The following is a 17,953-nucleotide window of genomic DNA, read 5'->3' on the forward strand; positions in this document are numbered from 1 at the left end:
CAGCTCAAGGAGTTTGATTCCATAAATAAAAATATATATGTGTGTGGGGTTCTGAGGTTATATATTTCTTATATATTTTTTCCTTTCAGTAGCAAGGGAATTTCCCTGAAAGTATTTATTCAATGAAAGCAATTCTACAAAACAAAAAAAGAACTTACTCTTTCACTTAATTTTGCTGATAAAATAATAGATCATTCATTCTCTAGTAAGATTGTTTTTTTAAACAGATACCTACAAATTCTAATTTTTAAACACTTTTCAAGGAGGGAAGAGCAGAAGTTTATTTGATATTTACCCAGCTATCTGCAGTAATTTGTTGTTTTCACTCATGCATATAATAAGCAAGTGTTTATAATAAAATACAGATTCTATATGCCCTGCTCTCTGCAACCTTATACAAATCTGTTTTCCAAAAACATTAAGAAATGCAACGTCTTCTCAATTTTCCAAGGACACTTGCTAGTAACACTTTGAATGTTTTTATTTTGACAATGAATCTTGATTGTTTTTTAGCACTTCTATTTATCAAAATGCTTATTTTTATAAAAAAATAAAATTTTTTTAACTGTTTAATTTACTAATTTTATTATTGTTTTATTTATTAAACAGGGAATCAGAAATGATTATACATAAAGGGATTTTTATGGGATTTATATCCTTACCTAAGTAAGGAAGATTGGATCTTTTCCTCCGATTAGTTATGAAGGGGCAATTTTAGCAACAACCAATCAACCATTCTAATACCTTAAAATCCCACAGAGTGAGAAGATCTGTTTTCTGCCAAGAGCAAGAGTTTCATAACTTAAAAAAAGAAATCACTGCTTTGGGCAACTAATATAATTGTAAGCTAAATTTTCCAAGGCAGCAATAATTTCATTTCTAAAGATTATCCAGAATGCACGTGAGAATAGCATTGTTCTTTTATTATCCAGGAGCACTGAGTCCCTGCATGAGTTCATCCACGATGTAAAAGCTAAAATCTTAAGTGTGTATACATTTTTGGACATCAGCTACGCTTTCCCAATCAGTTAATAAGAGGGACTGAGAAACATATAGTTAGAAGTCATGATACGAGAGGACCCTTAATGAAATTCCTCCAGAACTTTTATTTCAATGGCCACGTTTAATTTCCTAATTAAAGAATAGCCATCTCCTTAGTGAGGCAAAAAAGTAAAATCCAGCTATCTACTATTTAAAAGAGATATCTAAATTACAATACAGATGATTTGAAAATTAAGGAAGGATAAAAAATATACTAGGTAAATGGCAAGGAAGCAGAGGTGGCAATATTAAGAGCAGAGGGACAGAATTTAAGGCAATGAGTAGTAAAAAGGGGGGGAAGGGCTTACTTTATAGTAATAGAAGATCCAGTCCATTTAAATTAGTCATTAGCCATTATATGTATCATAAAATAGCACAAACACATGACAGTAGTAAGAAGACAAAGACATCATTATAGTAAAAAATTTAAACTATCCCTAAGAATCTGACAGAGCAAGTATACAAAGTATAAGGATATAGAAAAAAATTTAAAAGCACAAACATTAACAAGCTTAAGTTATACCTTAGAAATGGAAATAAAAAACCACATTATTTTCAAACTCCCACAGAATATTACAAAACTAAACCATGTGCAAGGCCATGACAAAAATCTCAAAAATTCTAAAAAGTAATCACACCAATCGCGTTTTAATATCCACAAGACAGTAACACTAAGGAACTTATAACAAAAGGAGAACCACGTATCATCATTATCATCATCTAAATGTTTGGAATCATATATTTTTTTAAACTTTTACTTTTCTTCTTCTCTGAAGAGAATTTCATTTGAAAATGATGTCTTTCAACAAGGTCATGCTTAGGTATCATTATTCTATGAATACTAACCACAACAATTTCGTCTTTAAAAAGGACTTAAATTACTAGGAGGCTCAAAAAGATGAAAAAATAGATAATTTTCTTGATCTGTGCTCAATAATCCCCTAGTAGAAATGCTTACTTCCAGCCTTCTATTTATAGGAATGTCAATTTGCACTGAAAAAGACACAGGAACAACATACAAGTTCAAGAAGATAAGGGGGAAAAAAAATCCATAAGAACTAAAAGATTTTTGTAACAGACACAGAAAGACAAAGAAAATCACTGTATTTTACCTGCTGTTTTCCCCATAACACTTCTAGTGTTATTCATAAGGGTATGTAGTAGAGAACCAAGACCAACACCTTTCATCCACAAAATAAGCAAACAAAATAGTTATTTTATTTCAGTTTGTTAAAATAGTCAGGAGAAGAACTCGCGGCAAAAAGACATTGTGCTATCAAATAAAAGGAATGAAAAACCATAGATTTTAGGTAAACTAAATAAAATAAGCCTGAGTTTCCTCCAAATAAATAGAAATTTCCAATTGGCAATCACGATAGTTGGTAATCTCGACTGCCAAATAAGCCAAATTCAATTTCTCTATATTACTGATGTTAGGCTGTGAACTGGACTGAAGGCCTATGGTAACCAGCTCCCACTGGACAGTGTTTAAGATAGAGCTGCCTCACAATTAATTCTATGAACACATCCAGTAAATCTTTTTATTGTAATGTGCCAATATGTTATGCTATAATTCCATCTCAATGACAAGGACTTAACATTCAGACATTCGATCTCTGTTAACATTACAAAATTTGAAAGAAGAAAAACACTTAGGTACTCACAGTGTGCGAAACGCTTTATATTCTATGAGTCATGGCCAGGGCAGTGATCTCACTATTAGCATAATGAAAAAAGGTATTATCTCTCCCTCCTCTGAACACCCCTAGCACTTACTGTTTCTCTCACACACCTGGCACACTGTTTTGAAGTAGTAAACTTTTCATATGCACCTGACTGATCTGAGTGTATCCCTTAAGGGCAAGCAACTGTGACACCTTCTACTTACTGGCATCTTCCACACAACACCTCACAAGAAGGAGATGCTTTTTAAATATTGACTGTTGTTAATTAACTGAGTAATAATGCCACCAACATATCCTTCCTTCAACAACACCTCTGAAGCATGGCTACCTGCTCTGTACTCCAGAGTGCCTATACTTTCTGAAAATTCTCTGAAAAATTAAAATGAAGCAAACAAAACAACAAGGTCTACTTAAAATAACTAGATTTTAGGTAAGTGGAATTAGATAAAATGAGTAAGCTTTCTTTCAATTAATCCTAACTCTAATCAAAGATCTTCAAATATCTAGGTTCCTGCCTCTGGATTAGAAAACAGCAGCAACACCAAAACACTACCATCTATCCCCACTCTTCCCTTGTGCTCTAGACTTTCCTTAATCAGTGGTCACCTCTACACCTTCTAAAAGGTTCCCATGGCTCCTGGTCTTCAGCAATTCTATTGTATAATGGTTCTCAAACTTTAACATGCATCAGGATATCCTTAAAGACTTGCTAACACACAAATTGCTGCTCCACCCCTAGGGTTTCTTATTCAGTGGGTCTAGGGTGGGCCTAAGTGTCTGCATTTCTAACAAGGTTTTAGGTGATACTGGCGCTACTCATCCAGGGACCCCCTTTGAGAACTCTTACTACCCTCAAATCCTCCCCTATTTCTGTCATGCTTATTGTGCTTGATTAATTAATTCAAATCAATTTTAAAGTTTAATTCTTCCTTAAGATGAAGCGTGGTTTCTTTACTATGCTAAATAGGTGTTGGACATGTGGTGTGAATAGCAAACACCATCTTCATGTGGAGCTTTTCAGCATGATAGCAAATGTTTTTAGACAACCAAAGGGTGACTGATTCTCTAACTTTTCTAGCTCCAAAATGTTACACAACCATTTGGACCAGGTAACCACCTCTGCAGGGAAGCATCAAACTAGTTATTCAGTTTGCATTATCCCAGGGATGTGCATACAATTCTCTCTGCCAGGAATGTTTTTCCCTCCCTCTTACCAGATTAACTTCTCTTCTTCTTTCAGGTCTTAGCTCAGGGGAGACTTATACAGGGAAGACTTCTTTTCCGTCCTCTTCACCAGATCAAATCCTCCTACTACGGGTTCTCACAGAGTCAACTGATTCCCCTCCCTGGTAGCCCTTGTCATGATTGCATTTTTTACATTTGTTTACATAAATATTTTATTAATAGCTATCTTCCATGCTGGACTGTAAGCTCCAGAAAGACAGGGAACGTTTTTGCTTTTGATCATCATGATATTTTCAGTGCCTAGCACAATATCAGACACACAGAAGATGTTCCAATGAAGGCAGACAAGATCAGAGCTTTTTCAGCCCTAAGAGAGATAAGAGAAAGCATTCCTTCCTATAGTCTGCCACCCTAGCTGCTTTTCAGCTACCCCCACACGCCCGCACACACGCAAAAGGCCTTACCTTTTCTGAATAATTCTTGGAGACTTTCGGCACTTTGATTTAATACAGCCCATATCTCTTCCTCCTGCAGTGGTCCACCCCGAACCTCCAGGGCCTCAGCTAGTGTCACATGCATATTACCTAGGAAACAAGGGTAACAGATGGTCTACACATCAGCCACTTTACTGCACTTGCAGTAGTGAAAGTTCTGCATCAGTAATGAGACTATGAGGTCCCTGTCCACCTAAGTTCTCAATATGGCCTTCAATGTAAATATAATATAGTCCTACAGCTTAAAGTCATAGAGGGTAAAGGAGTTAAAGAACTCTCAAAACGACCACTTGCCCTAGCCCAATAGGGTCAACTTCAGAGACAGAATTGGAGAATAGCCATAGTGGTGGTGACTACTTCATGGGAGAAGACAGAGACCTCAGGGTACCAGAGACACCAAAGTGCAGGTAATTAAATCAAAGCAGCCAGACTCAAGTACCAGGTTTCATTCTATTCATCCTAGGTAAAAAGAATAGAGAGGAGACCCTACAGCCATGGTGGAAGAAGTTGGGAGTAAGATGGAACACATTTTTTCCATTCACTAATTCATTTCTACATTTCTAATATATACACTATAACTATAAATTTTGCACTGAATGAAATTAACTATTTCTAGATCCAGCTTTGCTGTCAACTTACCATTTGCCCCTGGGAAAGTCATTTTACCTCTAAACTTCAATTTCCCATCTGTGACATGGGAATAATAATAATAGTAACAATAATGCCATCTTGAGGTGGCTATGACAAAGAAAGAAGTTATGCATGTAAACATGCTTTGTAATCTAAGACGTTATTGAAGTTGAATTAATAAAAAATCAGAAAGGTGCCTCTGTGGTGACATTTCTGTAGGGTCAGCTTTTTTTTTTTTTTCTTAAAGCATTCAATTAAGTAGGTGATATATTGATAAAATTTAAGATTTTCTATGGGGCTCAATAATCCTATTTACATTTTGGAAGAGGGAAATGCAGCTAGTCAAAATCCTCCTATATAAATTTTCCTCAATTGGCCCTCCTTGAAAAGAAAATTGCTCTTTGTAGTGATTACTAAGATTTTTACACAAACCAAACTAATTTAAGAATAATGTATATCTATTGCTAGGCAGAAGCAGTGGGTTTGGAAAAGAAACCAAAAGGGGAACAAAATGTTAAATACTTATTTTCTGTAATTATATCCTTCATTAAATTTTAAAATTAACTTATAAAAACATCTCTTTCAGATAAAAGTCGACTTTGTTTAGTCAGCTAACAATATTTAATTAAAAGAAAAGCTAATATTTTCTTTTAATTTACATTTATGGTACTTTAACCCAGATGGAAAAAATGGTACTTTAACCCAGATGGAAAAAAAAAGCAACTACAGCTCTACAAATGAGGCCAGGCTTGTCCTGTTACTTTCCTTTTCAAATGTTTACTATAGCATTTTATTCTTAGAGTCTGCCTTGAGGGGTGTCTACTTAAATGCAGAATGTGGTAGTTAAAAGGGAAGATGTAAGATATTGCTTTGAAAAAGCCGAAGGGGTTTTTATTTAGCTTGTACAAGAGATTATTATTCAGACCGCTCCCCCCACCCCAACTCTCTAAGTTTCTTATGTACTTTATTATATGATAGCACTGTAATAGCCCAGTTATTAAATTTAAAAAAATAGAAGCTTCATTCCTTTCTGAAAGATATCTGAGTAATCTTCTACACAAAACACTATGTTAAATTGGAAGTTTTAACAGAAGATACTATTAGCAATCAGATACCAAAGTGACTTGTGAGAAAGACTACTCTGTAGCAAATTTCCGAAGTAATATGAATGAGATGAGAACCGGTTAGACAGCTCTAAAGCCTACACACAGGGTATAAAGAGTAGGGAGAAAACTGCATAAGGAGAATTTCTTTGAAGAGAGTTGTACTGATTTTCATGCCTCCTCCAAAGCAGGAGGGGTGTGGGAAGGTGCCTTAGAGTGCTTGGTATATGTTCCCTGGAATTTAGGGAGGACACCACAGACTCATGTCTGATACTTTAGGGATCTAAAGTCTTTGACTATCACTCTGAGGCAGCAGCCAAAGGGAGGAGAGGGCAAACAGAGAGTTGGGAGTGAGGAACCATGCTGTATTGGGAGCTAGCTACTCTTCCATTGGTTGGGGGGGGGGGGGGTGCAGAGGGTAAGGTGGGCAAGGAGCAGGGCCACACAGCCTCGAGTTAATGAAATCCTACCCAGAAGGTGAAAATGTCCCCAAATTTAGATTGTGGTGATGGTAGCAGAACTCTAAAGCAGCGGTCCCCAACGTTTTTGGCACCAGGGACCAGTTTTGTGGAAGACAATCTTTCCACGGACCGGGGACAGGGGGTGGGGGGGGTGGTTCGGGACGATTCAAGTGCATTACATTTATTGTGCACTTTATCTCTATTATTATACTGTAATATATAATGAAATCGTTATACAACTCACCATAATGCAGAATCAGTGGGAGCCCTGAGCTTGTTTTCCTGCAACTAGATGGTCCCATCTGGGGTCTGATGGGAGACAGTGACACTCGAAGTGTGTTGCTTATGTCCAGTCTACTCTGTAAGATGCAGCTTGATTGTCACTTGCCACTCACTGCAAGCGACTGATTTATTATGGTCTCTGTGCAGTCAAACCCTCTGTTAATGATAATCTGTATTTGCAGCTGCTCCCCAGCGCTCGCATCACCTCCACCTGAGCTCCACCTCAGATCATAGGGCATTAGATTCTCATAAGGAGTGTGCAACCTAGATCCTCACACGCGCAGTTCACAGTAGGGTTTGCGCTCCTATGAGAATCTAACGCTGCAGCTGATCTGACAGGAGGCGGATCTCAGGCGGTAATGCGAGCAATGGGGAGCGGCTGTAAATACAGATGAAGCTTCACTCGCTGGCCCAGCTGCTCACCTCCTGCTGTGCGGCCCGGTTCCTAACAGGCCACGGACTGCTACCGTGGCCAGGGGTTGGGGACCCCTGCTTTAAAGTATATTTTTAAAGGGTAAACTTTATGGTATGTCAAGTATATCTCAATAAAGCTGTTAAAAAAATTCTCCCCAGAGTACCACCTGAGGTTCCCACAGTACTAACCAGAAGGAGAAGGAAGTGAGGGGAGGTGGAGGGGGAAGAAGAGGAAGTATGAGGGGAGGGAGAAGAGGAGGAGGAGGAAGAATAATTAGGTGTTGGCTAGTGGGAGGAAAATTTTTTTGAAGTATCACAGGAAGTATAGTTCCAGTGAAGGACTCAGAAGAACCCATAAAAGTACACAAAAAAGAAAGGGTCAGCCTTAAGCATATAACAAGCTCAAAGACAGTGAAGCCATGTTATAACAAGAGTCAGGTAAAAAACTGTTTGCTTCTCTACCTTTCTTCCTGCCACCAGTTTAAATCCTGAAGCAGTCAAATACAGCAACTTGCAAATGGAAGAGATAAGGAATAAAAAGAGAAGCCAACGACACTGCCTCCTACTTACTGTTAATCCTAACTGGGGAAGTGAAGCGTTTTAGTTTTGAATGAAGACTGAAATGGTGCTTAATATATTGACTAGGCACTTTTATTTATGGAATTGACATTGTATTTGCAACGTGACTGTAGTTATTACTATCAAAGAATAAGGAGAGAGTTAGGGACTTGAGTTTTCTTATAAAGGCAAGAGAATAACTTCCCCACATGAAGGAGAAAGAAGGAAAAAGAAAAAGAGAGAAAAAGAGGAAGGAGGGAGGGAGGGAAGGGGGGAGGGAAAGAAGGAGGGCAGAAAGAAAGAAAAGTGATGGGCACAGTAAGATGCTTATGATTATCTATTATAAAGCAAATGTTACATTCACACACACAAAGTGTTAAATCTTAAGATACTGGTTTTCACTTATTTTTTAAAGAGATTGGTTTTTAAAATAAATTTTTCCTATAAGTAAGAAAATGAAAAAGTAAAAGTAACTTCAACACAACAGAATTTTTTCAGCACTTGATTGTTCTGTCTACAAAGATTACTAATTACACCTCTATTGCTTGATTCAGTCAGGTCTGATTTATGTTATTAATCCTCTTTTAATTTTTATTTAAAATATTTTTTGCCTACTTAGTGTAGGATCTCTATGCATCTCTGGTTGGAACTTGTTAGACCACCAAAACATAGACGGAACATCTGTTTTTAAAAGCAATATCATCTAGCTAACAGAAGAGATTAGACATTTTATATGTATAACTTTGCTAGAAAAGAGGTTTAAGATTTTAAAAAACTGCCTCAACCCCCTAACCACCCAATCTCAAGACAATGTAATGTTAAAGCAACTTTCTAAAATTCAAACAAGTAACAACATACCTATACCTTATAAATTGTCTACCATCACCAAGTTTGGTGATTGCCTATCATCACCATCTCTCTCTCTGTTATTTTTATTCACCTTTACTATAGCTCTCCAGATCAGTAGATCTGAAAGGAAAGAGAAGAGAAGGGAACAAAAGAAATGCAGAAGTGGAAGAGAGATGCAACAAAAAGGAAGTGAAGAAAAAAATAAAAAAGCTTGAATTCAACCATTAGATGAGGGAACAGTTATGAAAATTCTAAAGAGTTTATTACTTCAGTTGTTTCCTTTAGACACAGTACTAGATAACTTGGAGTGTAGATATATGACTGGCATTATTTTACTGTCAATAAGGTCCTGCTTTACAATAAACATAACCATATTATTCACTTTTATTTCCTTGAAAGTGGTAGAATACATGATAACTATGCTTTTGGAAAGACTTTCAAATAAGAATAATTATATTACATAACCAGAATCATTATTATGTCTTTGGTTAACATAGGTATTATTGTCAAGACCTTAAAACTGTGCCCACAGAGTCAGATAAAACCACAAAAGGATTCTAACAGATGTCATTTTAATCCTGAAGGATTTGTGGCACTTGCAAATAGGAAGCACATAAGAATGAAACAGTAAACAGTTTAACTGAATCCAAACAAGTGATACCACGACCCATGTCGGGGTAGACTAATGAATTAGGAATGTTAAAATAGATTCTAAAGAAATAGGACTATAAGAGTACCCTGTTTCAGGAACAAAGCAACTATAAAATAGAGCTCTAGGTGTGCCACGAGTCTGGGGCAGAGACACACTCATCATCCTGGCTAATGACATCTCTGGTCATTAAGAAATCATAATGACTTGAGAAATCAATCCCCAAAGTTACAAGCATCTTTAACCCAGGATGATTTACAATGAATTTTATAAAAGTTTAAGAGAAGCAAGCCCATATATTAGTATTTTTTTAAGTTAAAGAATCTGTACGTATTTGGTATTTTAGCTGTTTATAAAGTTTAAGAGATGGGCTTCCCTGGTGGCGCAGTGGTTAAGAATCCGCCTGCCAATGCAGGGGACACGGGGTTCGAGCCCTGGTCCGGGAAGATCCCACATGCCGCGGAGCCACTAAGCCCGTGCACCACAACTACTGAGCCTGAGCTCTAGAGCCTGTGAGCCACAACTACTGAGCCCACGTGCCACAACTACTGAAGCCTGTGCACCTAGAGCCCGTGCTCCGCAACAAGAGAAGCCACCACAATGAGAAGCTTGTGCACCGCAGCGAAGAGTAGCCCCTGCTCGCCACGACTAGAGAAAGCCTGCACGCAGCAACAAAGACCCAATGCAGCCAAAAATAAATAAATAAAATAATTAAAAAAAAAAAAGTTTAAGAGAAATAGGTCAGTTAGAATAACAGATTTGCCTTGTGATTCCAATTTAAATAATGTAATTGAGAAAATGAGTTCAGGCTTGTATGAAATACCACTGGAACATATAAGAGAACTTAAGTCTTAGCATACTTATAAGTTTTTGTTCATTAGAGACTTATTTAAGTACTCAGGAAGATTTTTTTTTGGCCATACCGTGTGGCATGTGGGATCTTAGTTCCCCTGACCAGGGATTGAACCTGTGGCCCCTGCAGTGGAAGCACAGAGAAGTCAACTTTTAATTGTATGAATGCAGTTTAAAACAGTTAAAGGATTTTAATTAATAAAGTTTGAACAATGGTATTATGCACGCAATCAAAAGGTCCCTTAAAAGTGACTATCAATCTTTTCTACAAGTAAAATAAAATAATTGACCTTAGAAACTTAAGAACTAGGTTTTAGAATTTGTAATTTAATAAGAATATTCATTTAAAAATAATTTTCAGTAAGCTTTTCTATATACAGGAATACCTTGGATGCCATTTTTTTTTAAGTTAGGAGAAAATCATTGTGATCCTGGATGAGACCAATTTTTCTTAGATACAACATCAAATATGTGAACCATAAAATAAAAAAAAGGTTAAGACTTCATCAAAATTAAAACTTCTGCTCTTTGAAAATAACTGCCCAAAGAATAAAAAGAAAAGCCACAAATTAAAGGAAAATATTTACAGATCACATAACTGATAAAGGATTTATATCCAGAATATATAAAGAACTGTCAAAACTCAGTAATAGGAAAACAAACAATGCAAATTTTTTTTATCAAATGGGCAAAAGATTTGAATAGGTATTTCATTAAAGAAAACACATGGGGCTTCCCTGGTGGCGCAGTGGTTGAGAATCTGCCTGCCAATGCAGGGGACACGAGTTCGAGCCCTGGTCTGGGAAGATGCCACATGCCGCGGAGCAACTAGGCCCGTGAGCCACAACTACTGAGCCTGCGCGTCTGGAGCCTGTGGTCCGCAACAAGAGAGGCCACGATAGTGAGAGGCCTGCGCACCGCGATGAAGAGTGGCCCCCGCTTGCCGCAACAAGAGAAAGCCCTCGCACAGAAACGAAGACCCAACACAGCCAAAAATAAATATAAAAATAAATTTAAAAAAAACACAAAACACATGGATAGCAAATGAGCACGTGAAAAGATGCTCAACTTCAACAGTCGTTTGGAAAATGAAAATTAAAATGAGATACTGCCACATAGCTATCACAATTACTAAAATGTAAACGACTCACCATACTAAGTGTAGTCAAGGATGTGGAGGAACTAAACGCTCATACATTACTAATGGGAATGTAAAATGGTACCCTTTGGGAAACTGACAGTTTCATAAAAAGTTAAATATAAGCCTACCAGATGATCTGGCCATTCCACTTTTAAGTATTTACCCAAAATAAATTAAAGCTTATATCTACACAAAGACTCATACAGGGAACAGTTCTCAGAGCTTTCTGAGATGCTCCTCCCAGGTTATAATCCTCAAATTTGGCTCAAATAAAATTTTCCATTTCTTAAAAAAAAAAAAAGACATATACAAATGTTCGTATCAGCTTTATCTGTAACGTCCAAAAAATGGAAACAAGCAAATGTCTATCAACAAGTGAATGGATAAACTGATTTTAGTATATTCTCACAATGGAATATTAGTCAGCAATAAAAGGAATGAACTATTATTGATACATGCAACAACTTGAATCTTAAAATAATTATACTGAGTAAAGGAAGCTAGACCAAAAAAAAAAAAAAAAGAGAGAGAGAGAGAGAGGGAGTATATACTTTATGATTACATTTGTACAAAATTATAAAAAATGCCAACTACAGTTACAAAAGATAGCTGTTGCTTGAGGATGGCACTGACCTATGGAGAGGCAGATGGGAGTTGATTACAAGCGGGCATGAGAAAACATTTGGGGATAATGGATATGTTCGTTATCTTGATTGTGATGATGGTTTGCAGGTGCATACATATGTCAAAACTCATCCAGTTGTACACAATATGTACAGCTTATTATATGTCAATTATTCCTCAATAAAGCTGTTAAAAAGAGAAAACAAACAAACTAACTAAACTTGATCAAAGCCAGGACAGCATTCCTTTTCTTTGTCCTGTGAAGCCCCAACATGAGGTAACATATGCTTTAAAAAGAAAAAAAGTTTTCTAAAAGTTAATTTCTCCCATTAAAATAAAAATCTGTAAGACTAAAGAAATCAAAATCCACAGCAAAGGTCTGAGATCTTCCCTCCTTAAACAGCCAAAGCATATCTAAGATGCCATGTAACTTATGTTACTAAAGTTAGAATGTGTAGCTTGATAACACAATCATTTTTTAAAAACCATTATTCAAGATAGCCATGTCTTGTTTTTCTCTTAACTTCTAATTTCCTAAAGCATTTAAAACTGAAATGATAATTACAATAATTACAGGACATTTTAAATAATGTGGAATTATTTCTACCTTTTATCTGTTGATCCAAAAATGGTCAACATCAAGACAGATGTATACAAAGTAGAAATAAAAGCACTATTAGAGCTCTTGAAGACTAAAAGCTAATCTCTCTAATTAAAAAAAAAAAACAACTAATATTTCTTTTCCATTAGGAGGGTAGGTACAGAAAAGTAGTAGAGAAAAAATATTATTGTCTAGTATAGTTAGAAAAGCCTAAGAAAGAATTGGGATTTTAAGAAAAAAAAGAGATAAAAGTCAGTGAAATTTTAATTGAACGTTGCCTCAAGGTAGAAAATAGCATGTGACCAAACATCTTTATTGAAGTTGGAGCAATGATTAATATTTGTCAACTTTTCCGTTATACTTTTCCCAGTGAGAGAAGAGAAACTAAAACAGACACAAGTCTAAATTGCCTTTCTGGGCCTCTGGCTCAGGTCAACTACTTATCTAAATAGAAATCATATATGCCTATTCCCTGCTTTTCAAAGGACAGCTTCAAAAAACCAGAAGAAAAATTCTGGAATCCTTTAATCTCTCCCTGTATCATTTAAACTTAGGAGAAAAGTAAATGGAGGGGAAAATCCCTAATTTCACATGTGTTATATTTTTCCTCACCAATTGTGAGGTACTAACAGAAAACAATGGAATGGTATTGACAGAACTTTGGTTTCGAGTATTTTCTTTCTACATCACTCCTCCTCCCTACCCGCTGACTTTTGTTAAGATCATCGCTTTAGAATACTTATGGTTGGTCTTCTTCAAGAAATCTAGATTAAAATGTCTGAGTAAGCAGTCACTAAAGGAAACAAATATGTACAAAGCACAAAAGTCCAAGAAAAAATCTTATTTGTCCTCTATATTGTAATAAACAAATTAATGTGGTAGGCAGAATTCTGAGATTACCCTTAACATCCCTTTCATGTGGTGAACTGACTATACAGAGGGATACATGACAAGGACCTGAGGGTGGCCTCTAGGTGCTGATGGTGTACCCCAGCCAACTACCAGCAAGAAAATGGTCCTACAACCACGAGGCACGTTCTACCAACAACCAGTGAACTTGGCATAGGACGCTGAGCCTCAGATGATATCATATTCCCAGTTGACACCCTGATTTAAGTCTGGTGATATCCTGAAAAGGGGAACCAGATCATCTGTACCCAGAATCCTGACAAACAAGAAGTACAAGATAATAAATGTGTGTTGCTTTAAGGTGCTAAATTTGTGGTAACTGAAAGTGGGTAACAAGAACTAAAAATGTAGGAGCAGCTTTGGAATTGGATAGTGAGCAGAAGCTGAAAGAATTCTGAGAAAGCCTAACTTGCCTTGAACAGATTTTTAATAGATATCTGGACTTTGAATACTGTTGGTGAGGGCTCAGAAGGAAACACGGAACATGTTATTGGAAACTGGAGGAAGGGGAATCCTTGTTAAATAGTGGAAGAAAACTTGGTGACACTGTATCCTGCAGTTATATGGAAAGCAGAACTTACAAGTGGCAAAACTGGGCATATGGGAAGGAGATTTCCAGGTGAGGTGTTAAATGTGTTGTCTGGTTTACTCTTGCTCCTCATAGTAAAATGCAAGAAGAGAGAGATAAATTGAGGAAAGTCCTATTAAAGAGGAAGGAACCAGGACTAGATGATTCTGAAAATGCCCAGCCTCTCCAGATAGCAAAAGATGCTAAAAGTCAGAAATGGTTGCCAAAAATACAATAGATAAAAAAAAAAGAAAAAAGATCCTCTGCTAAAATTTCAGAAAGATCAGAAGGTCAGAGGATTCAGTCACATAAAGGGCCCTTTCAAGATTTTAAGGGTCTCTGGTAAGCTCTAGAGTTGTCCCTTAGCCATCTCAGCAGGAGGCAAAGACAGAAAAAGCATTATTTTGAAAAAAAAAATTGCAGGTGTAGCTTTTGTCTAATGTAGTGAATCCCTGTGAAACCCACATAAAACCCAGAGTTCCTGAGAAAATTGTTTCAGCATAAACACTGCCAGGTTGGACTAAAAGAGGAAGAATATAAAATTGAAAGAGGCTGTTGGAGGTGCCCTCGATTCTACAGTCAGGAATAAGGCTGGTTAAAACCACTCAGCTGCAAACATATGCTACCATCCTAGAAAAAGGAAGAATGATTCAGAAGGCAGAATGGAGATTCAGAAGGCAGAATGGAGACTCAGAGGGCAGAGTTGACAGCCATGAAGGATTATTCCCAGGCTTTGAAACCTAACCAAAAAAACTCCACCTGGCATCTGCCAATCTGAATCTCAGAACTGTGATGGACCAAGTGACTCCTTTTTGACTTTCCATTCTGCCCTTCTCCTTTTTGAACAAGAATGTCTACAATAGTTATTCCATGCTTGTCCCATCATTTTATGTTGGGAATGTTGGGATAGTCTCCTTAGTTTTACAGGTTCACAGATAAATAACACATAGGAGCCTCATCTAAACCTAATGTAGATGATTTAGATGCGCTCTTGGACTCTGAGCTGATGTTAATAGGATGAGAACTCTGGGAACCGTGGGAAGGGATGTATTTTGTTTGTGTGTGTATGGGGTCAGAGGGCATGAATATCTGAGAGCCAGAGGGAAGACTATGGTAGGCAGAATCCTGATATGGCTCCCGAAATTTGTGCCTCCCCCCGGTATACCAGACCTGTATAATCTTCCTTCCTTGCGTATGGGTGGGACCAACAAATACCAAGCGACAGCAGCCAACTTGATTAGGTTATGATATAGAAAACTCTGTTGGGGCAGACTGGAAAGAGATTCAAAGACAGGGAGATTTCCCCTGCTGGCCATGATGACGCAAACAACCATGCTGTCAACTGCCTATGGAGGGGACCACATGGCAATGACCTCATGGTAACACTGTTGAGCAGAGAGCAGACCCCAGCTGACAGCCAGCAAGAAAATGATAAATTTAGATCTACAGCTACAAGTAATTGAATCCTGCCAAACAACCAGTGGGATTAGAAGAAGACCTCCAAGATTCAGATGAGATTTCAGCCTGGTGTGACCCTGAGCAGGGGACCCAGTTAACCTGTACCTGGACTCCTGACCCACAGGAACTGTAAGAAAATAAATGCATTGTCTGAAGCTACTAACCTCGTGGTAATTTATTATACAACAATAGAAAACTAATACAACCTGGGTATAGATTCTGAAGAAAATGTAACAAAGTAAGTCCCCTTATTATACTTCTGAAGATTGAGGATAATGCTTTCAGACCATTAAAGTGGATCTTGTAAGAGAGGGAACATTCTGAGTAAGTTAATCTTGTCTTTCTAGACATCAAGTTTTTTACAAACTTCTTACTTCATGTTTTAATTGACAAAGCAATTTGCACTGAGCTGCTTGTATCATATACTGTTTGGGATGTAATGTTAGATGGTCCAGAAAAGTTGACCAAAGCTCACTTAACTCAGAAGTGAAGTAACTAGCATAAGCAAGACAAACAGCGACAGTCTATTAAAGAGGCTCTTGCTACTTTCCTGATTTTCTAACATTTAGCATTCTCAAGATCAGGCAATATTTCTACAGTTATGATCTAACTGAGAAGCAAGAAGCCAGCTATTAGAGGTGTTAGAAGGCAGAAGGCAACAAACACTACTCACCTGGCAGATACTGGGTTGGCCAAAAAGTTCGTTCAGGTTTTTCTGTAAGATGTTATGGGAAAACGCAAAAGAACTTTGTGGCCAACCCAATACTAAAAGTTGAATATTGAAGGAGAAAGTGATATTTGTCTTCTCCTCTTGTCCTTTCTTACAAATCTATACAAATCTTCTAAACCTAAAAATTTGGGGGTAAATTTATACCGTAGTAAATTTACCCCCAAATTTATACTGTAAATTTATACTGTAAATTTATACTGTAGTAAAATAAGGTAATAGGTGTCGTTCTGTATTAATGTGGACAAATCAACTCTGACTCTAGACAAAAATCAATGAAAAGAGTAAGCCCCAATAACTTCACAAGTCACAGATGAAGCATAACAAACCTAGGCATGCTCCAGTAATTACAAGAGTAATTTCAACTTGATATTTGGAGACAGCCAAAATTCTACTCAAACTGCTCTGTTCTAAAAGTGATTTTGATATTACCAATTTCCATTCTGAAATATTTTAAAAATGGAAATGTTGTGTAAAACATCTACTTTTTATACCTAAACAATAAATTCAATAAATCTAAAACCCAAATCTAAAAATACTAAGCAGTGACACAAGAGATATTCATACTGAATATTGCTGTTCATTTTGCCATTTTTATTTTATCTAATATAATTGTGACAACTAAATTAGATTATTACTTGTAATTTAAATAATGACATGACTTGCAAGAACTCATGAACCCAATTTCAAACCATGTGGTTTGGGCCACTCCCTTACTTTGTGGCAATCCAACTAAATCTATAAAGATGTGTTTTTCAAAGTGTAGTATTCATATCTAATTTTTATTTTAATTAACTATAAGGTACTCTTGTGCAACTGTTATAAATAAGAATGATTAATATGCAAAAGCAATGGAGCCCTTTTTACATGAGAAGATAAAAGAATTCTGGCTTATAGACAAATAATGGTAAAATCACTTTGGATAAATTATTCAAATTGAATATTAATGTATTACAGATTAGAACAACTGGAATAATGCACTCCCCTCTACAATTCACTTGTCAAAATTCTGAGTTTAATTTCAGATTACATCACATTATCTTTTTTAACTCTAATCAATGCCACTCAACATCAAAATTAATTTTAATTCATATAATCTCCATCTACTCTCATAAAGCTAGAAGTGTTCTCTATATCCAGTTTTTATTGGAGAATGCATCCACTGCCAAGACTTCACCTAATCACCTTGGGGCAGATTATTCCTAAATCTATCTCCAGCCTTGAGAAAACCTTGTTCCAAATTCTAGATTTTTAAATTTAACTACGTATTGTACTTTCTTGCCTGGGTAGATACTGCCTCTTGTATCAAATTCAATACATCTAGGGAGCGCCCTGGTGGTCCAGTGGTTAGGATTCCGGGTTTTCACTGCCATGACCCGGGTTCAGTCCCTGGTCAGGAAACTGAGATCCCACAAGCCGCGTGGCCAAAAAAAAACAACAGTATTTTCCTCCAAATCAGCCACTCTCACCATTCCAAACAGATTAATGCAACTACTATTCCTATAGCTATCAGGCTCAAAGTCCCTCTTCTTTGACTTCTTTTTTCCTTTCTTTTGCCTTAGTCTTAATAAGAACTGTTGCTTATTCATTCTTAATCTCTCAAATTAATCTTTGTTTCAAGTCTCAAACAGAGGAGTAAGGCAGATGAAGAGGATACAGAAGAGTTAGAGTTAAGGTCTTCCAGGCAAAGGAATACCTGTAAACCTGAAAACTGAGATATAA

General features: G+C 36.8%; 1 protein-coding gene and 1 long non-coding RNA gene across 19 annotated transcripts in view; one reads left to right on the forward strand and one right to left on the reverse strand.

The window, feature by feature from the left end:
• PTPN13 (protein tyrosine phosphatase non-receptor type 13) overlaps nucleotides 1–17,953 on the reverse strand; it is a 247,308-nt gene that overhangs the window by 184,734 nt on the left and 44,621 nt on the right. For 17 of the 18 annotated variants that reach the window (XR_014244298.1, XM_082391058.1, XM_082391051.1 and 14 more), the window contains exon 2: nucleotides 4,376–4,495. The exons of the other annotated variant lie outside the window; for it this stretch is intronic. Coding sequence is in view for 16 of the 17 variants with exons in the window: in XM_082391058.1 (XP_082247184.1) it covers nucleotides 4,376–4,490 (115 nt within the window). In the remaining variant the exon portion in view is untranslated. The remainder of the gene's footprint in view (nucleotides 1–4,375; nucleotides 4,496–17,953) is intronic. 18 annotated transcript variants of the gene reach the window in all.
• Nucleotides 1–17,953, forward strand: part of LOC309628322 — a 129,346-nt gene that overhangs the window by 72,387 nt on the left and 39,006 nt on the right. The window lies entirely within an intron of this gene.

This window comes from Balaenoptera borealis, assembly GCF_965194805.1.
Source record: "Balaenoptera borealis genome assembly, chromosome: 4".
Lineage (NCBI taxonomy): Eukaryota > Metazoa > Chordata > Mammalia > Artiodactyla > Balaenopteridae > Balaenoptera > Balaenoptera borealis.